At 39.4% G+C, this 22,423-nt stretch overlaps 1 protein-coding gene across 1 annotated transcript; it reads right to left on the bottom strand.

Annotated features, from left to right (window-relative positions):
• Window positions 1-366: 366 nt before the first annotated feature.
• Window positions 367-17,293, bottom strand: PWP1 (PWP1 homolog, endonuclein). Its single transcript, XM_026117927.2, has 15 exons — window positions 17,102-17,293; window positions 16,962-17,020; window positions 14,939-15,123; window positions 14,408-14,493; window positions 11,920-12,016; window positions 10,388-10,498; window positions 9,531-9,661; window positions 9,184-9,257; window positions 6,879-6,975; window positions 5,904-5,965; window positions 4,459-4,570; window positions 3,338-3,428; window positions 2,324-2,445; window positions 1,738-1,843; window positions 367-988 (listed from the first exon to the last, which is right to left on the bottom strand). The coding sequence occupies exons 1-15, from the start codon at window positions 17,165-17,167 to the stop codon at window positions 873-875; spliced, it is 1,515 nt and encodes a 504-aa protein (XP_025973712.2). The 5' UTR covers window positions 17,168-17,293; the 3' UTR covers window positions 367-872.
• Between the last annotated feature and the right edge of the window lie 5,130 nt (window positions 17,294-22,423).

Here is a 22,423-nt window from a genome sequence, read left to right on the forward strand (position 1 = left end):
CAGACTATGTCTCTCTGTTCCTTCAAGTTTCACGTAAAAATGCTTTTGAGAGGTTAAGAACTCAAGTACAGAGCGCAGATAGCTTTAACAAGACAGAGTGACTAGCTGAGATCTTTGCCCAAGTTTTGTGTTCTGACAGCACTTTTCATCCCCCTCTGTGTAGTAGCTCCTATTTCAATTCAGATTCTTTTTATATTCATATCACTTTTAGAACAAGGGGCAGGGAGGTGCACCATCAATAAGCTCCATATCCTGTGGAACTGGGGAAAAGAAACTCTTGATCTTGACAGGAAAGAGGTGGGATATTTGTGGTTTGATAGTGGTGACCTCACTTACAGCCCAAGAAATACACTCAAGACAAAAAAATTAAATAAGAATTTTTAAAGTGTATTAGAAATCTGTAAATCTAGCCACAAATTACTCAAAGGATACATCCCTTGATTATTGACACTTGCCATTTTTGTTCAGCATTTGTTTTACACTACACCAGTTCTGTCTGAACTATTTTTCACTAGGCCATTAGAAGAGATTTACCTTCTTTGCAATATATGACACACTTCTGATAGAGCACTGTTTTTTCTGGTGAAGATTTACAAAACAACTTTATACATTTATAGCCTGCTGCCCCCTGCCCTCCCCCCCGTCTCAGGCATAAGCAAGTAATTTAATCTTTTAAAGCTAGAGGCAGGAAGTTAGAACTGGTGACTTTGGGCATAGCCACATGACCATGTTTCTTTGTACGAGATGGGGAAGGCTGCAGATTACAAGACACTTGAATCATTTCTGTGAACGCTTTCCAAGCAGGGGAAGTTGTAGAATACACATTTATGTGTAGTCCCAGTAATTACTTTGATTTTGTGAGGTTTGGTCTATCATGATTCCATTGCTGTCTCTGAATTGTTGCCGCTACTGTTGGCCAAGGAGCTGCAAGCCATGGTGTTCGCACCAGTGAGAACAAGTCTCTCTCTGTTTCCAAAAACTTCATTCACTGCAATACAGATAAAGGATTGCTTACATGGTTCTTTCCCAGATACAGGAGCAGTACAGCAGGTACAGTATGGTTAACATCGTAGAATGGAAATCCTAATCTGATGCACTTTTCAAAGCCCTCTCCCTTTTCCCACAGCAGGGAGTTGAAGTTTACATGTCAGAACAGTCTCCTGCATATAATACTTAAATTACAAGTCCGATTCTTTCTCCACCAGAAAATCTTGATGTTTTCCTGTGCTTAATTACAAATGAGCTGCATTTATCCTAAGTACTGTGAAAGGGATGATGATTCTGGTAGAGCAAAGCATTAAGCTTAAATAATTTAATTCTGGTTTTAGTCTCTCTAGTTTCTTCTTAAAGCCTTCTCAAAAATTCATACCATTTAGTTACATGCAACCGAGACAACTGATCGAAACCGGCCCTCACTTTTGTTCCTACAGGTAGTCAAAAATATACCTTGATTACACCAGCAACATTAAGGAAAAAAAACAAAACAAAACAGAAGTTTTATGAGAAAGCAGGTATTGTATTTCTGCTGCAAGGAAAGAGACAAATGTACAGTTCTCAAAAAAAGAAAAACACTCTACTTTTTTAAAGCTGACAATGTGAAAACACATCCAGTCTTACGGTATTTCTTTAAAAATAATAACCTACAGTTTCTCTGAGAACCACAATACATTACTGAATATGCGAAACACCCTGAGGGCAGGGGAAGATCCACAAGATTCCAATAAATGAGAACATTACCTGCAGAAATAGTGCTTATATCCCAGATGCGCAGCCCTTCTCGCTCTCCTCCAAAAGCAAAGACAAAAGGGAAGTCAGGGCAGCAAGCTGCACAGAAGAGAACGCCCTGGGAGAAAGGTAGAGAGAACAGGTGGGTTTTTTTGTTCGTTTGTTTTTTAAATAAGATAAACTTAGGTGGTAAAAGTATTTTAAGAATTCAGTGTAACAGATGCAAGCTTGCTGTTCCCTCAAAATTGAGTTAAAATTATTTTATAAAGATACAAAATTAACTTTTAACTGCAAACAGTAAATCACTTCTTTGCCTTGAACCTGGTAGATATAGGTTAGAGTACCCATAATTCTGTTCCAGAATGCTGCATCTTGTATTCAGGTCCAAGGCTTTGAAGTGCCTGGCCAATAATATGTTGAATTGAATACTGCACTGTAATGAGAATGATTTACCTGGAATACATTCTTAGATGTGATTTTTTGTTTCCTCTAAAAGATGTCAAGTTATGGAAAACAAGATACAAGTTAGAAAAAAAGATTAAGCAGACATGGTTTATATGTAAACCTCCTTAGAATCAAGAGATGAAAGTTACTCTACCATTTTCATGTCCCTGGAATGGATTAGACTTGGTTTCTCTCCCAGGATATCCCAGATTTTCACATATTTGTCAGCAGATGATGTCACAAGGCACCCTTTGATCTGACTGCTTAGTTGTAGCCCTGGAAGATTAGAGTGCATCCGTCAGAGCATCATGTAATCACTATTTCCCAGAGACAAGGATACATTTTGAGCAAACCTAATATTCTCCATGGGCCTTATGCTAAATTTTTTTCCAGCCCAAAGGAGCAAAAGGTTAATGGAAGTTTCATGCTGCCAGTGCTCCCACAGTGAAAGAAATAACAGCCTCATGGGAGCAAATTAACTTCAAGTAGGCCTATTTCACCTCTCACTCTAACCACAGAGTCTTGCACAGTGCAAAGAACTACTTCTTATTATTCCAAATACTCAGACTTCCTCAGATAGCTTTCTTCATTTCCCAAAGACCATCTCTTTTGCTATCCAAGACAATGGGGCATATTCATGTCATCTAATTTTAGACAACTGATCCAGTGCTTCAAGCTGCTTTTTGGAAGCTCCTACTCTGGTCAAATTATTAAAGTAGCCGAAAGCAGGCAGCGTAAAGACCTTCCCATATGCCATATCCAAGTAATCTCCAGAGCAATCTCCAACATCAGCATAAAATAATTATGGATCTGGGAGGTAAATGTTACAGTTGACAATCCTCAACTTTTTTTTTTTTTAAACCAAGCTTCCATATTTTTTGTCCTTCCTCACCCAGAAAGTATATGGAACATGCCCCAAGTGAACAGATCTGCTTTGCCATACTTAGTCTTCATGACATTCACTGAGAAAAGTTCATTTGTTAAAATATTTCCCTTATAATGGCTTCTCAGCAGAGATTTGTTTCACAGGCCAGCTACCCAGGACTGGTACACATGACTTTTGTTAAGCAAGTAATCACTGCCGCCTCAGCTGTATCAGTTGAGGACATCTTCCAGATGCGTATCTCCATGTGTTTTGGGGGACAAACAGAAACCAGACACAAATTACCTGATACCTCTTCATCATGAGCCTTCAGAGTAAACAGTGGCTTATCAGAACGTGCATCCAGACAGTACACAAAGCCATCTTCTGTGCTTGCCTAAGGAAAGCACAATACTTTAAAAACAAACAGCCATAGTAATTCATCTGAAAAAGCTTCTATGAAAAACATCCAAACACTGTCTCAAACCACAAGAATCTAACAGACTTGCACTACTTCTCAGCAGGGCATGGCACGTTGCATTGCCCACTGAAGTCAGACTCTGGCTGGTACCTGAACTATTCTAGGTGCTTAAGCTATGCTGCGCTGACATACATGCAACTCTTACCCTATACGCATTTCTTAAATCACATTTTGAAGAGGAGTAAACTGCTAGGCTTGGTTCTGATATTAGACAATGAAATACAGAGCCTTTTCTCTCTTAGCTGCCAGTTCAGTGTTTTTTGTGCCATCCAGTGGCTGCATAACTGTCTGTGCAAAGTTAAGCATGATTTTACTAAGGGGGATCTATACCAAACTCAAAGAACTGAGCAACTGCTTTTGTTGGCTATATACATAAAGCGACAGAGAACTAGACAGCAGTTGAGACAATAAACAGGATTTAAAATGAGTATTTTTGATTAAAACTTTTATTATAAAGATTTCCAGAGAAGAAGGTATTTTTACTCTGTGCAAGATAGGAGGACAGTGTCCTCTAGTGCTGATGTGAAACACTGAATTAGTATTCAGGATCTTAATTCTCATTAGCTACTTCTCAACTGCAATAGCCTCTTTACATGAAGCATAACAGGGACTACGCGAAGGAAAATATATCCCAGCCACTGAACACTACGACAACATGGCAAAGACACCACCTCTGCAGTGATTAAAGAATCAGCACCAATTGCTTTTCTTCTATCACGATGGAGAGATGATACTAAATGAATAACTGAACTCAATATACATGCTGAAAAAACAACCTAGAAACATCCCCCCACATACGCACACTGCATTTCTAAACTAAGCAACACAGAAAGCCCAATTCTCCATCAGCTCCATTATATGATTCGGAAACATTATGAACACAAACATACAGGTTAAATAAAACAACAACAGCCAACAGACCAAGAGTAGAAGAGTATACACTCACTAAGAAGTTGCAAGGTGAAAAATGATTCCACGTTACTCTTTCAACTTGACCACTAAACCGCCAGATTCGATGGTTATCTTGTGGACTTCTGCAATCATACAGCACAGCTGATCTGCGGGAAGAAAGGATGGTGGAGGGGATCACATCCAAACACTTCATGAATTTGATTTGATCTAATGAATGAGATTTGATGAAGTTTGTTTTTATCATTGTCGTATAGACGATCCACGTACATTACAATTCTAATATTAAAATGGAAGCAAATTCAATATTTAGTCTTCCAGCTCATAACAGATGAAAAATTTCTTACAAGTACAAGCTTCAGTGTTTCATCCTGGTTAGAAACAGCAGTTCTATTGAGACAAAGCAAACAGTGCTGATTTACTCAATACATAATAAGATACTTATCACACAGAAGACTGTAATTATGCAAACATATCACTTAATTAGGAACAGACTTTAGTAAAGTCAAGTAATGACTGTTCAAAAATAATGTACTAATTAGGAAATCAATGTGTGACACACACACAAACATTTTCAAATATGCTTTAATCAAAAAAAAAAATCTTTCAAATTGGTTAGGGAAATGTTCTGACAGAACTTTCTTTTCTGACAGACTTCTGACAGAAGTCAGATGGAGGGAAGTGGAAAGAAAGAGGTTCCCAACAATACAAAATTTTTCCCCCCCAGTAATTTTACCTAACAGAATGTAGCAAGAACATAATATAAGCCAGAGAACATCAAGGCATGGCTAAAGATAAACAAGTCTTTAAATATACAAGTGGAAAGTCTTAAGAAGCAGAATAAAATTTTGATCAAAAAAAACCCCCAAAAACAAAAAAACATGGTTGTAGAATGAAATTAAGAAGCTACCCCCAGAGAAGAAGTCTTCTGGTTGCTAAGCCTTACACAAAACAACAATTACAGAGCCAGGCCAAGTGTCCAGTCACAAATCATTTCACAGCACCTCAGAACTGTGATTACAGGAGATGCTCTGTTAAGTTTTGGCAATGGCACGCCTATCAAAGGCTACAAAGAGCTAATGGGGATTTTCGATCCCCTCAGCGCCCCCACCTTAGGCTTACAGTTTGGCCAAATCTGGACAAGCTTTCACAGGGATGAGAAATGGCACATTTCCACTACAGAAACCGCCATAATGGCGAACTAAGAAATAAACTCAGTTTGAAGCAGACACTTGGCACAGAAAATTTCAGTCCAGACGGTTAAAGGATTTGGCTAGTCCTGAGAAACCAGCAAGGAAAACTGCTTATTTTGGCCACATTCAATCCTGGCTGCTTTACTGGGGAACCCCCACACACAACACTACTCAAGTTTGGCACAGTTACAAGCAATTGAAATAAGAAAACATGAAGTAACTTAATGGGCTTAATTCAATATTTATACCCACCCTAAGTATAACATCTGAAAACACTACCCTTGCTTACTTATCGTAAGATCCAGAAATAAGGGTCTGAGTTTCAAATGGATGAAACTGCAATGTCTGAACCTATATGAGAAAGAAAGAAAAAAAAACCCCACACATTGAGATTAAACACACACATATACAGGATCTGTCTTTGAACAAGCATAGCACAAAAAAAAAAAAAGAAAAGAAAAACAGCACTTTCTCAAAAAACTTCTAATAAGCTTGTTGAAACGCTCATTCTCATAGATCAAAAAAGTGCAAGAGATGCACATTATTTTTATTTCAGTCACCACTGCCCAGTGGAAACTAAATATTGGCCAACATCATTTAACTGAGCAAAACCACATGCCCCCTTTCTACCTTAAATATTAAAAATATAAACTGGAAGAGGTAGAATAGCTGCTTCAGTTTGGCAAAAAATGCATATGTTAGCAAGAAAAAAAAATATCAGGGGTTTGCTAAGGGCAGTGACTTTGTTAACAGCAAGACAAGGTTACAGCTATTAATAACTAACTTTCACATTTTAATTACTGTGAGACGAATTCATTTCTGAAGTACCCATCACTACGGTATTTTGGTATCATTTATTTTAAAACATACTCATCTAAAACAGATTGTAACTGACACTCATTGTAACCATCTCTTAAGGAAACAATTTGACCTGTTCTCAGAGATCTATTTTTTGTAGCTTATACCAGCACTATTAGATTCCCAATCATCAGGGTTTTTACATAAAGTGTTTTAAAAACTCCAAAAATGCTGCAAAATCTTCCCTCAAGCTTTCTAAAGGATAAGCTAAATAAAACTTTTGAAAGTGAGTAGTGTTATCCACAAAAGCAACTAACAGAAGTCTAAAGAATTCTGCACGATTCTGCACATTTTTTGGAAATTACAAAATTGTTGTTTTAAGAGTTCACTACCAAGCAGCTAATGAAATAAATCACAGTATTTTTCTCCATATTTTACAACGGAAGAAACAGTTATAATTATATACCTTGTCTGTGTGTAATGTCACGTTGGCTGCTGGCTTACCCACAGACATATCCCACAAAATCACAGTATTGTCAGCAGATGCACTTGCTAAAACGTTCCTTATAACATAAATCAAAAGATAAATTTTTAAAAATCTTTATATAGACAGAAATAAATAATGATCAAAAATCCAAAATACATACAGAGCCTGATTCTGAGATCAAGTACACTCTCGTCTACAGTCAACATCTTTCAAGCATGAGAAATAACTTCCCAGGAGGTAATTATAAATTACATGCAAAGACTACAAACAGACCATGTTACATTACATTAGTAAAACGCTTCCAAAACAAAATTGACAGTTTTGCTTGTATTTTTTCCCCACACATGCCTAAAAAAAAAAAAAAAAAAAAAAAATTCTTACTGTCTTACTGGAAGCTTTTTTTAAGCAAAGCAAAGCAAAGCTTTTGAGGACTCAATGCCTTCCTTTGACATTAAGGAAGTATTTTTAAACATTACTTATGCAACTTAGGTTTGTTTCCATATGCATACATCAAGAGCCAGACAAACCTATTTTTAACAAAATATTTCACTCTTCGGCATGTTTCCATAACTAATAACGACCCAACACTGTACTCCCTGCATAGAATGCTCAAAGTCAAAGCAATTACTAACAATTTACAATTAGTTTACAGACCCCCCACATTTCAACTTAAATATCAACTATGTTAAGACATAGACAAGACAAAGACAGTTTAGAACTTTAAACAGATAAAGCCCAAAACACTTCCAAAGACCTGTCAAGTACACAGTATATTCACTACTAGTGCTCTTAAATACAGCTCTGTTACTTTAACACGCAGTTTTTGTTTGAAACTGCTCCTCCCACTCCTCTCATACTAACGAGTGTTTCTAACTGAAAGAGTTGGCATTCTCCTCCAAATACTGTTCTCTCAAACTGTGTTGAAAGGGCCAGTTAAGAACACACACAGTGGAAACTAGGTGAACATTTTACAGTAACACCATTATGACCTACCAGCAGAAAGCTATTCACAAAGAGCTGTCACAGCATGACTTGCTTTACAAAAATGCATTTAAATACGAGGTGTTGCAAGGAGCAACTTGTTTTCACAAAAGTTTCCCATTTCAAGGCTGTTTTTATTCCTGGAGGAGCTACTGGTATCAATGAGCTTGTAACTCAGTATATTACAGAATTATATATTCCAGACACTTAACTATTATACCTATAATTTCTATGACTTGTCAATACACTGCAGTCAGTCAACCATTTCTAGGTAACATGAAAGCTACTCTTTTGCAAGACTGATGGAGTGATCATTACCACGTTCTGTGCGTATACATAATTTAAAAACAACAGACAATGCACTGTAAATTAAGAGTGCAATTTATGTATGTTTACTGAATGTCAGTGGGGGTTGTTCCTTCCTCAGTGTCTAGATAACAAGGAATTTTAAGTGTAGGTTGACACTTGCTGATCAGGAGTATGTGGAAATGATTACATGCATCTTCAGAGACATCTATGACAGCAGGAAAAAAAAGAAAGTCTGTTATCTGACTGAAACATTAGTTTCAAGGCCCATGCCACGGAATCTCTGACAGCTGTACTGTTAAAAATGACCCAAGCGATTTAATAAATAAATAAAGCATCTTCACTCCAGTCAGCACATCCACTGGCCTTGACCTCTCCCTCATGATGAGCCAGCTTTGTGTTCAGAAGCAGCATTTCATTAGTGGTTCATTCAGGCAATTCAGTCTCAGGTAAGACAAGAAGTCGGAGGCATTTCTGTGTTTTTGCCATTACTGCTTTTATGCTGCCTTTTTTCCTCACAGCTCTGGGGCAGAAGTCAGAAGGGTAATGGGAGGCCAGAAAGGAGGACTGGCCAGGACTTCCTTCTATAATAGCTACCTCTACCTGTTGAAATGGTGTTTCAGATCACCAACAAATTGGCACAGGTCAGGGCAACCTTTGTGCTACTCTAGTTTGTGCATCTGGTTTAAATGGAGCTGATTTATTATACAGCTTGGACTCGCCTTAGCCCTGCCCTCATCTGGACAACTTGCTAATAAAAAAAGATCTGGAGCAATATACAGGTTAAAAACAAACAAACAAAAAACCCTAAGACTCCTAGTTTGGAGAAAAAAAATGGGCATATTGAGAATTAAACTGTGATTCATTCTAACACACTAACGCTTCTCAAGTTCAAACTTATAATATGTAAGGTTTTGGATCTGTGTGAAAAACGTATGCCTAATTAAGTACGCCAATTTGTAACCATCTATTGAAAGTTATTCAAATATTCTTTTACCTGCTTTGTTTATTCCAAGAGAGATCAAGCACAGCATCAGTATGTCCTTCCATTGTCCCTTCTGTAGCTAAACCCTGTGTATGTGGACACAATTTAAAAGAGACTTTAGAGCCTCAATGGAAATCAAGCATTTGACTGAGTCACAAGAAAATATCAACTGTAAATTATTTGGATAAAACCATACCTTTATTTTCTATAACCTGTCTAGACACCATCTTTCAAGAAGACAGACAGAATTAAACCAGACTGCATACGGTTTTCTTTTTTCAGTATAGGAAAAAAGAATGACATTATCCCTGCTCAAAGTTTCTACAATCCAAGAAGATAAGCTTCTTTGCAATACTTACTTTCTTTCCTTTCTTTTTCTTCTTTTTCTCTTTCTTGCTTCCAAGGGAAAAGACTGGTTCTAAAGAGTCCACTATATCAAGGTCCCAAATATCAATAATTGGGGTCATGTTTCCCACCGCAACATAATTTCCTGCAGGAAGAAAATCAAATGCAACTGCATTACAAAACAGCATATTCAGCGATCTAGCTGTTGCTTATTTCTTTAATTAAGTAAAACTTTTAATTAAGTAAAATTTACCCTTACGTGCCAGAATCCTCTATGTAAACATTTTTCACCATTAGAACTGACAAAGACCAATTTAAAAATATTAACTAACCCACAGACACGGCCAGAAAAATATGACTTGCTCTCCAGTACACTTCTCTGTTAGCAAAAGTAATTGTTCAAAGAAGCTGCATACAGCTCCACATTTAAGCAGGGAAAAAAAAAATCCTCACATTCCATGCGATATGAAAACATTCTGTGAAATACAGGAAAAAAGTTACTAAATATGTAACTACATATGAATTTTCTCGTGCTTTATAGTTGATCAACTGCATTGGCCGGAATGAATTTGACCAAAAGCAAACTTTCATTTGCAAACTGAGAAAAGAAGATTAAGAAAAGAGCTTTATTTGGGCTGCTAATTAACAACAACTTTACTATTTTTAGCAAAGCCAGTATTTTCATTAAGTAACTTATTATGACTATATCACCAAACCAAAGAGAACTGATATTCATTTTTCCCCTCTTAATATCTAGGTTTTATTTCTCTATTAGTACCCCTGGTGGAAACTATGTAGCAACATTACATTTATATATTTCAAATAAGAATTTTTTATTGGACATATACAGTCTCCCTTGTTATTCATTTACCTGATGATTCATCAGGATTAGGATCAAAATTCAGCCACTCCACACTTAGAGGATATGCAGGCAAAATAATATCATGATGTACATAAAATGAGTCCTCTTCATGATTATAAACTGAAAAACAACTAAAGATATTACATCCACAAGGAGACAAAACAAGCAACTATAAACAGTTCATTGCCACAAAAGACACATATGGCAAATACGATTTAGAACATACATTTACAACGCGTTCAGAGTTTAACATAAGGCCAGAGCCTCCACTACTAATGTCACACCTCACAGAATTATGCAAAATAAACAAACATTCTCTAGTGTACTTTATGTAAGAAAGTGACAAATTCAGCAAAGCTTAATCACTTTATTCCTAACAGGCCATTATTTTTTGCTTGCAAGATCATTTGAAATATGTTGCATATATGTATCACCACAAAGCATTCCCCTTTGTGCATCAGAAGACATTATAATGAAGTTTTAAAGACTTAATTTACAGAATCAGTAATCCACAAAAAATGAAATAATTCCAGATTCAATCACATGGGAAATGGGGATAAAGACAAACAGTTTTCAAATTAAAGGAACCAGAAGTCAGGGGAAGTTATCATTAGTATGGTGTAACTGAAGCACAGGAAGAGTTATGGTAAAGCAACTCTATACTAAACACAGCATACTCTTTTACCAACTATTTTTCTCCTCATAATAAACTAATTTAGTAACTGGATAGCAGATAAAACCTATTAGTAATCTTAACAACATGGTATCATATCATCACAGACACACACACACAGAATCACTGCACCATTTTTAAGTACATGTGACAAATGTTCAGGTATTCGTTAACTACTGAAGTTTTCAGTTAAGACAGAGCTACCCAACATTATCAACTGCAGAAGCCTGTACTATTTCATAAGTTTACAGTGGAGAAATAACGTAATTAATAAAATATGCGAACACCTCCACGTACAAATACAGAAAGCACCAGATGCTGATATCTGAAGAGATGCTTTCGAACACTTGTAAAAAAAACAAAGAACAACAACCACCCCACCACCACAACAACAAAAACACCACACACACAAACCTGCCCTGAAGAAGTACCAAGGAACAGATGGCAACTTCAGCACACTCAGTAGCACTCTTTGCTGCACTAGGAAGATCTTTCATGCAAGAAAACTAAACCTAGTCTTAGAACGAAAGTGGAATTCAGATTTTATATGGATGATCTCTTGTAAAACTAAGATGATAAAGGTGCTGCTTCTTCTATGCATAGCAGCTAAGAGCACATTTAAATAAGCAAAGAGAAAGCAAGAAAAGAAAAAAGAATACAGGAAACTTGCACGGTCTAGAAAGTAAGGCTGCTTGGAAGACAGAATTATATGTTTAGAGAATAAAAAGGCCTTAATATTTTCTAAGTGTTATTAGGAATACCATAAGGAAAGCAAATGTTATATAGACTAATAAAGGCATGCTATCCTCTAACAGTAACTCCACATGGAATCTCTATTTCTGTAAGGAACAAATCCCACGTTACTTACCATGGACCTCTAAACTACAGTAGTCTTTATCAACCCTGCCACAAAGTACAAGATTGTCACTGGACTTAATCATAAAGTCCTCCTGTTCGTACTGATCCTGAAATAGCAAGAAGGAAAAGACCATGGATGTTAGAAAACACACACCAAACCACACATGTTCAAAAGGCTAAATTGGTAATAATTTTTAACCATAGCTGAAAACTCTCAAAACCCAACACCCTGCTCCCCCAAGACCATCTTATTGTGGTAAATGGAGAAAGGCAGGAGCCAGAGTCCATCATGGGATGTTTAAACAGTTATTATATAGACTGAAGGAGTGTCTAGGTGGACCAAGGTGGATTTATGGAGATGTTTAAATACCAAATACAAAACCACCCTTGCAGGTTCCATGATGCAACACATGGCTGAAAACAAAATCAATACCAGGAGCCCACACATGTAGCTTATTTTCCTTAGGCTCTCAAGCCTTGAACATTTATAGAGTGTAACAATGTTTTATACAATAAGCATATTGTAGCTGCTCCTCACATCCAGGAAGTAATTCCAACAGCATTAAAGCATTGTCCACTTTCTGGAAAACATTTCCAGAAAAGTACTGCCTGCAGCTATACTGGGCATTCAGCTGCACCAGAAAAGACATAGTCTCTCATCTCATTTTCATTGTTAGTGATGAATGGATGGCATCCATGGAATTTTTATTGATTGAAAACCAAAAACTGTACATAAATCTCAGTAGTGTTACACAGAAACTACCATCCTTCAAATATACAGCACATACAAGACCTTTTGGCCTTCACATTGCAAAATTAGGGGTTTTTTAAATTCATCCAAGCATCTATTTAATATTAGAGTTCTATCTATCAAGACTTAATATTAGAGTTTTATCTATCAAGACTGCAGTGTTTTAATTAGTCACGTTAATGCTGCACAGTACTTAGTCTTCAACAGACTAGTACACACCAGAAATAACATAAAAAGCATGCTAAAGCATTTGTTTTATGTATAGAAGTATTCTCCTTCAGAATTTGAGGAAAGGACTTGAGTATAGACATAGGGGACAGAGAAAAAAGGTGTTCACTATTTCTGCGTCTGTAACAGAGGTAACCTTTTTGACACAGGATTATCGTAGCTCATACTCTCTCTGATTCTCCTTGAATCCTTGTAAGAGTTTCTCTTTGATTATTAATAATAAAAAAAATTTCATATTTAAGACATGCCTCTCCTCTACTGGTACATAAAAACAAGAAAAATCATCAACCAATCAGTGGAGCACTGAGAAAACATACAGTGCCATAAAATGTACATAACAAGCAAACTGGTTTTAAAGACAGACTTAAGCTTTCCTCTCTGAACATTGTTACAGTATTTGAAGTCATCATAGTAACTCACTGCCTGAGACCACACATGTTTTACAAGTTCCCCTGACACACAAATATGACAATGTCATAGGAGCCTCCTGCTACTCCGCTCTGTCAATGTTATTAGCTATCTGAAGAATTCAAAACTGTGGAGAAAAGTCAATGTCCAGATAAATCTCAGCACCTTTATGGATAGAAGGAATCTCAAAAACTCACCTACTCCATCACCCTGCCCCAGATGTTCAGTCTCTCCTGGTCACTCTCTAAGTTATGTTGTTTCTTCTCATTCAACCTCTCCTTGTAAATTAAGTCTATCAGAAGTTACAGTCTATCCTTATAAATTAAATTGCTGGATATTCTTTGGAATCTCTCCGTATCTTTTCTGAAGTGGCATTCAAAACTGGACCCAATATTCTAGCTGAGACATTACCAATACTAAGTAGAGTAGAAGGATTACTTCACGTCTTGCCTGCCGCACCCCTGCTTACTAGAAAAAGACATTATAGGGCTGTGTAACAGCACAGCGTTGTTGACACACAGTTAGCTTGCAATAGACTACAGCCAGAGATTTTCCCCTGCTCCACAGAGCTCCTACAAAGTCAGCTCCTGCAAAGTTTCCCATCTGATACATGATGGGAACTGATACACACAAAGAGAGTCAACTACACACCATGCAGTGCGTAAGAGACATTTCTTCAGGCCGCATCCCTAATTTGACACAGTAACTTTGAATTTTAATCCTACTCTCTAAAGTACTCCACATCCCTCTCAGCTTGGTTTCTTCCACAAACTGGCAGAAGACTCTTACTGATCTGGGTCATTAGTGACTGGAGGTGATGAGATTTGTTACTTCTTCAAGCATTTAGTGGTCCCTGCTAGATAATTGACAAGTCACCTCCACACACAGAAGCATGTAGCTTAAATCATAAGCCAGCTCTCCCTTACGTGTGACCTAAAAGTGAAAAGCACACATAAAAGGGACTGCACAAAGCAATTTTAAAGGAACAATGTTCTGTCTGCACAAAAACCTGGCACACCTTTTGAAAAGGACCACAGGCAACCTGGTAGTGGTGAAAGTTTAACAGAATTTTAAGTTTGTGTTAAGATATTTAAAATTTTTAAGTACTTACAGTATTTTTTAGAGTGATGTAAGGATCATGGTCGTTGCTCCCGTATACTGCCAGACCAGCTAAAGTCTCTCCAAGTTTTGTGTCACCTAGGCACAAACAGAACATTTCTTACATGGATCAATGATAAGTGAAGTCTTAGAAACTCCTGTACCAATAACTGTATTGCAAAATATCTGGAGCAGGCTTGATCAGAAGTTCAGTTTCCAAATCTAAGAAGAATCTCAGTAAGCTAAGTTGCTTAGTACTTTCAGAGACTCCTGCTGCTCTGTTCCAGCACTACAGCAGGGGGAGTGACAGCCTTTCCAACTCTGCTGTTTTAATGCCTATCCCTGAGGGAGGGGGGCACTGAATTGTTTCACTCATTCAATGACTTCTTGAACTGGGACAAGCAAATAATTCAAAATGTCAGTTTCCCACATTTGAAACAAAAAGTACTGCATAAATTACAATACTAGTGTCTTAAGCACAATAAGAAACAAACAAAAAAAATTCACTTACACTACAGGTTTACATCTAAATTTCTGTTGTTACCTGTGTTTTCCTCTTCATCATATTTGTCCAAATCATATTCAGCCAGTTCATCATCACTCAGCTTTTCAGTGGTTTCCTCCTGGTCTTCATTTTTAGGAGAAGACTCAGGTCTGTCAGCAATCGCAACATCCATGCCATCTGCCATCTGGCCTTGCTCTTCTTCATCGCTACCGTCAGCATCCTCCCTGTTTAAAGACACGCATCCACTGAGAGTATTTAGAATGCTTCCAGGAAATAGGGGACGAGTAACAAGATTTTGACACATTTATTTCACGTGTGTGAACAGCCAACGCATGTTTCTAGTCTTCATGTTAGTAATTCGGAAATCTATTCTCTCCACTCCTTTGCTACCTTTTCCCAAAATACAAGGTGCTGCTATTCCCAGACTGCTTGACAGAGCTAAACCAAAGCGTGTCTAAACTCACCTCTCCTGTCCTTTCTTTGTGGAAAAGTCAAAAGCGTTGTCTCCAGTTCCTTCCTTCCTTCCTTCCCCTCACACATGTCCTGTCATCTGTGATGAAACTTGCACTTCAAGACTTTTAAGACCTTATTTCCTTATACTTCTCAAGAAGTAAAAATTCTTCAGCTACGCCCTAATTAGCTCAGGTTTTATAATTACAACCTTCTCTCTGTTTTACCTAATACCAATACTGCCCCACCTCAATCCATGCTTGCTAAAGTTATATTTCTATGAATCTAACTATCACAGACCAATTCTTCTGGGCATCCTAATGGATCCAGTTACACTTTTGTATTAGAAGAAAATAAAACATAAGCCTCACTAGGTAGGGCCATATTGCAGATTACTTCTGAAGAAAAAAACTAGGCAACATCTAGAGAATTCTGAACTTTCATAGCAATGATTCACTTTCTGTTAACACCTGCATGGAATACAATAGAAAAAAAAAGTGTGCAGCAAACATTGACTGAGGACCTAACAGATATCCCAGAGCTCTCAAAGGAGTTTTGTAGCAACTCCTCCCTGTTGAGTATACTGTATTACTGTCCTCCTGTTTGCAAAATTCCCAGGCAGCAATAATCCAAGATGCTCTCATAATCTTTGAGGTGTCAGAAATCTATTTTTATAATCTGTTTAATAAAATAAACACTGTTTCTTCATACAACATTTTATCCTAGTAACAGATGTAAAAACTGGTAACAAGGTAATTACAGATTCTAAATCTGAATCTGATTTGTGATGTTTGCACAGGAAAAAAGTGACCAATATCATAATGAGTTCTACAAAGTACAAGATGTTCTGAAGAGATCGTAACACTTTTGGCTGTTACAGGTGATCTCTAAGTTTTCATGCTGAACTTCAACGGAATGCGTAATTACCACCCAAAAGCACCTCAGATTTTTCTGTATTTTTGAAATTGCAAGGGAAGAAAATCCTTTCAGAAAACAAAAGCATGTATATGTAAAGAGAAATGAGTAACACTGTAGGTAACAGAAACATGAAACATGCTTTGAAGATTCTTATTTTACATTCACTTCTTAACAAACTATTTAAGATGATTTTTGAAACCATTAAAAAACAAAAACATAACTAAACACATTCTTGGACAAAGCACTTTGTTCAGTAATAAGGTCACAGATCCATGTAATAGAAATCGGGTGGGCCATTTTTATCAACTGTAGGTTTAGTATTTATTGCTACCTACTGTATCTGTTCAATCATACAATACTGCAGTATAATCATACACACTATATAGCTCAAACAGACTCAGAAGCCTGATTCTGTGAATAAATCTGTAGTTGAAAAATACTGAAAATGGAGTAAAACCCTCAATCCTGCCTCTTTTTCCAGACAGAAGAGACCCACTCCTTTAACTTCTTCCATAGACGACATTTCCCACATGCCTCACTGCTGTTATTCTTCTCAGGGCTCTCTCATCCATTTACTTTTTCCTTCAAAGCAGAGTGACAAAACTGAATGCAACTACGCAACCAAGCCAACGGCTGACGACGGAAGAGCCGCCACGGAGGCGCACCCCCCCTCCCCCCCCCCGGCCCGGCTCACCCCAGCCGGCTCCGGGCCTCGCCGATGAGACGCTTCAGCTCCCCCTCGCTGAGCTGCACCTGCGGGCGGACACGGAGAGAGGTGAGGGCGGGGGAGACGTGGGGGCCCCCGGGGCCCAGCCCCCAGCCCCCCACCCCCACCTTGTCCGGCGTCTCCTTGGCAACGCCGCGACGAACCCACGCGGCGCATGTGACCGGGCAGCTCATGGCGGCGGCGGCGGTAGTGGGCACGCGCCGGGCGCGGCACGTGCCAGCGGCTCCAGCGCGCCGAGCGGTCGCGCCCGGAGTGACGCAGCCACCCTCGGCTCTGCCTGTAAGGGCAGAAGGGGAGGCGGAGGCAACGGCCGCGTGAGGTCATCAGCGAGCGCCGGGAAAGCCCAACGGCGGGGGGGAGGGCGTGGCTTGAGGGGGAAGTGGATGTTGGGCTGCTGGCGGGGCGGGGCGGGGCCTGATCTGGAGGGAGAGGGAGAGGGAGAGGGAGAGGGAGAGGGAGAGGGAGAGGGAGAGGGAGAGGGAGAGGGAGAGGGAGAGGGAGAGGGAGAGGGGCCAGGCCAGGCCAGGCGCCAGGCCAGGCCAGTGTTGCCTGTGCAATTAGCCAGTGTTGGGGGAAGGCAGCGTTGCTGCCTGGGGAAGGAAGCGCGCAGGGCGCGAGGCCTGGCAGGATCGCCCTTGGTGACATTGGTCCCGCTGCTGTGAGCAGAGGAGGAAGGGGCAGCTGGCTGCTTCCTAAGCTGCAGTTTTGAAGCCTGCCCCTCTAGTGAGCCCCAGTGAGCAGTCTCCTCAAGCCTTCTGACTTCTGCTAGCCTATCTGCTTTTACTCCTGCGGCTTGCAGAATACCTTCACGTACATTCAAAGACAACCCCGAGGCCAGAGATCAAAAAGCAGTTCTTTGGCAAACAGGCTGGCATAAAAGTGTCTCCACCTCTTCCCTGGTCATCCTTTCTTGCTCCTCTGTTGCCCCGTACAGCCCTGTTTGCAATGTACCAGCACAGCCTCCTCTGCAGGTGCACCGTGACTCTGATCAGGGAACAGATCTGACTTCACAGGAGGGACATGAATTGGCAGCCAGAGGGGGAGAGCTGCTACTGCTAACGTGACATAAGCTTAGTTTGTGATCAAACTTGCAAGGAGACCTATTGCCTTGAGCAACAGTTGCTCCTGTTCCCAGCAAATTAATTCCGGAAAGGTGCTCGGTTGCGTCCCTTAATTAGCCTGGATTGTTATGCTTGGCACTCCTGCCATCTTTAGCTTGTGCTAGGACTAGGCAGAACTCAAAGACCCATTTAGTAGCAAAAATTAACACTTTGCAACATAATACATCTTTGCATAACCACTCCACCTGGATGCTCAGTTTAAGCAATGTGCTGCCTCATCTCCAGGCTCTTCAAGTCCTTTACTTACTGCATCTAATTACAGTTTCATATTCTTGCAGGAAGAGACCTGCTGTACTGTTCTTCTGCTGTTTTCTTACACTTTGGCTCTAAAATATTCCAACAGTAATCCACCAAAATTAGAGGTTTAGCAAAACAAAAAACTGCACTGATTTAGCACAAGATTCTGCTTTTGTATCAGCATAAATACATGGCTGGAACTGTATATGACTTACTGACTTTAAACTTATAGCTCGTTGAATATTGGAGGATATACATATAATCCAGAGGGTATTAGAAGATATTCACTGTCTTTGAACATCACTAAATACACTCATAGTATTCAGTATAGGTGCCCCTTTTGTTACTGCTTTTTAAATATTGTCCAAAGAAAATAAACTGATGCACAGTCTCTGGTGTAAAGAATATGCAGGAGATGTTTCTTTTTTCCCTCCCAAATATCCATATCCTATACTAGCTACTTAATTAAATCAGAGAAAACTGATGAAATGTCCTTTGGAATATATAGAAAGGTAACCGTTTATTAACATGCAGAAATCATTGCTGTTTGCATCACTGAAATCTTATTTCAGAGGCTAATTGCAAATTATAAGGATGAGGAAACAAGGTTAAGAGAAGGAGCATTTTTCATGGTAAAACTCAAGGATTTGGCAGCCAAATTTCAGCTTGGCAGATAGGATAGCTATGTTATTTCATCCATATGTCACTAGGCAGCACAACTGTAGCATTTTCTTTATTTTATTTTGATTCCTCTGTAGTTCTGGCATGAGAGATAAATATCAAAACATTGCTACCCCCCCTGCTCCCCTGTTTATTTCACCCATTTGTTGTGTTTTGTCTTAACTTAGAAACAAAACATATGAAGGCAAAAGCTATACCTTTTTATCTATTTGTACAGTACCTTGTAAAATTGGCATCCTAATCCTACCTGGGGTCTATGGTGATACATAGATAATTAACAACCTCTGTTTTGCTATGCTCGTCTTTTTGCTGACATGTTATTTGCTTTGCTGGTCTTCTCTTACTGTATTAAGAAATCCCTCTTTGCCTCCCGTGCATGAACTGGCTACAGTTTCACTGCCAGTCCTATTCCAAATTCTTAGGGAAGTTTTGCGTAAGCAGATGCTATTCCCAAAGGATGGGCAGAGGGAAGTGTTATGCAGCCAAGAGGAGGAAAGAAAGGTTACTTTCCAGTGACCATGGTTCTTAGATTCATTTTTTGCAAACATACATTTACACTGTGGATGTGTACACAACAAGAACTTGAGCTGGACTTTTTACAGAAGCAATACCCAGAGGGGGCACACACGGTCTCCCTTCCCTCCCACTGTGTACATAATCAGAAAATGGCAGTGCCCTGTGGTGATGCTGGACCACAGAAGTACTAAAAAAGAGACTTGGAGATGGAGGAAGGACAAAAAAAAAAGGTAGCAAATGTACATACAGATAATACAGCCCAGAGAATTGCAGTTATTGCTGAATAACTTTTCTTCTCCTTTGAGAGCCAGTCCATGAATGCTAGGTGTCTCTACTACTTCCCTCCTTCATACACTCTCTGGGGATTTGGAGCTGGGAAAAGAAAGACCAAAGGGCTGATTTATGAAATACATTGGTTCAGGATACCTTAGCAATATCACAGATATGGTTGAAAGAGTGGAGCCGCAGACAGGGAAGCTTCTTGCAGACACCTGGAGTAGAAATAGGTTTGGCTTGAACTCTAGTACAGTACAGCCCAGTCACGCCCTAAGGAACCAACCAAGGTGTCTCATAGATCTTAACGCACCAGTAAAAAATGGTCATCTTGGTATCTAGTATGCAAAGATGACTCAGCCATAGACGTGTGAGGCTTAGGAAAGAAAACAGATGTTTATTTCTTAATTTGGATGGAATTCTGACACAACTGCATGGGATGCAGCCAAGGAGCTGTCCTAGTTGGGAACGAGACTGTATAGATGACAAAAGTGTGAATCTCTCTAATTCTCTGCTAGGTGGAGGAATTCTCTGCTAGGTGGAGGAAATGGTCATGAAGAAGGATTCATGCAACAGGAGACAAGGGCTTGAATGGCTGTCCCAGGCTATCCTTGGTTGAAAGGACCAAGTTCAGATCCTATGGAAGTAAGAGGTCTCTGACCAGAAGAAAAATTATTATCAGGCCATTACAAACATTCTCATGTCATAGTTTGTTCTCTAATGGCCTTGAGGCTTTCCTAAAACTGAGCTTCTAAGACTTAAAGGCTTCATTCTTTTTTTTCCTCATCAGCAATCAATCAGACGTGGCAGCACATCTCCTCCAGAATTGGTCTCTGGCTGGAATCTGTCTTAGACACATTTCTTCGATGAGCAGAGCTGAGTTTCCTTTTCCCCTGTGGGGCCTCTGCAAAGTAAGGCAAGATGCAATAGTCATGATTTCCACCGTTTCAGTTTAGTCACTGCTTCCAGTGTCAGAAACTCCTATGCCTGCCTGAAGTGAAAAGCGCTAAAACATTGCCTCTATTTCTGGATCTGCTTACATAGAATTTGGAGCATTTGAGCTATCCCAACCTACTAGTTTCCACCTAAGGATGCAAGGGCTGGATAGTTCTCATCAACAGAAAGCATGTGTGCTTACTTTCGTCAAGGTGCCTTCATCAAGATTCAGAAAGGTTCATCTGGATTAAGTTACCTGCTAAGCAGAGCAAAGTTTTGAATTTGGACTTACCAGGTCAAGAAAAGGCAGGGGGTGGGGAGGGGGGGACAGGGACAGGAAAAGTAGTGGGAAAAATGAGTAGCTCCTTTAAAGGGAAAAGTCAACTTCTTCATTTTAGGGAATGGGTCAACTTGGTGCCAGAGAGCTAAGATATTAGTCTTAACACTAATGGTGTTAAGAGAGGAAACCTGGTTGATGAAGAAGTGATGCTGAAGTAGCAGGTACCAGTAGGCTCTCCAGTAATTATCTGAAAAATTGAAGAGAGGGCACTCCACTCCCCAGGGCTCTGCTGAGAATTTGAAATACCTTGAATCATGAAACTGTCAGAGACATTGTAAACATTTCCAGTATGAAAGTGGAAGCTATTACAAGGCCATGAAAAGGTTCATACTGCAAATCCTATGGGTTGTAAGTAGGAAAACAGACGGAATTTTGTATGTTTTGAGAAAGGTTATGCTGTAGGCTTATGGCTGCAGTTCAATTGGCCTCTACAGATGAAAAGAAAGATTAAAGGAACTGATACATTAGCATGCCACCTTACTCAAAACCAAAATTCCCTCTTCCCAAATAAGCTGCAAAATGTTACTTTAGCTGGTCGCGGGAGAGGCTGAACAGCTAACAGCAAGGCGGGGACATCAAGAAATCCTCTAACAACAAAGAAATAAGGGAGTACTTAAGAGTGGCTTTGAAACACCAAGGGTAGCCACAAAAGTCCTCAAGGTTACCTTTTGATTCTCCATTTGCATTCCCTGGGTGTTCCTATCAAATAAAGGGCATGAGTGGTGGGAGGAAACCAAAGGAAGATCAGATCTCAATAGGGCAGCATCCTGTCAAGGGAGACTACATACAGTAATTGCACATAGCAGCATAGCCTGGAGGGAGAACTCTTGAAATGACAGCTATGCATTAAGTTACATTTTCAGGTAGTTAAAAAAGGGCTGCTTTTGTTTTCCTTTTATCCACAGTCTCTATAAGGAGTTCTCTGGGAGAGCACCAACCTCCTCACTTTAAAAGATGAGGCATTCTTGTGCCAAGGCTTATTCTTCCAGGTCTTAGGTATTGCTTTTGGCATTTACCTTTAATGGAATAAACTAGATCTGTTGCTTACCTTTTAGCTATGCCTGGTAATAAGTGTGATGATCTTAGGGTGAACCAGATGCACACATAAGGCACTAAGTGCTTATTGGAACAGTGAGTGTATTATCAGTGCAGAGAATATGCATATGGAGCATCTGCTTCCCTAAAATGTGTGCTGAGAGTTTGGGAGTGAGAATCCCATCATGCCTGCAATGACTGTTTTAAGATAGTATTGGAGTCAACATAAAGGAAGAGGAAATCTTCTAGTCAGTGCCCTCTCAGCAATCTGGAAAAAGGACAGCTGGATG

Source organism: Dromaius novaehollandiae, chromosome 1 (genome assembly GCF_036370855.1).
Source record: "Dromaius novaehollandiae isolate bDroNov1 chromosome 1, bDroNov1.hap1, whole genome shotgun sequence".
Taxonomy (NCBI): domain Eukaryota; kingdom Metazoa; phylum Chordata; class Aves; order Casuariiformes; family Dromaiidae; genus Dromaius; species Dromaius novaehollandiae.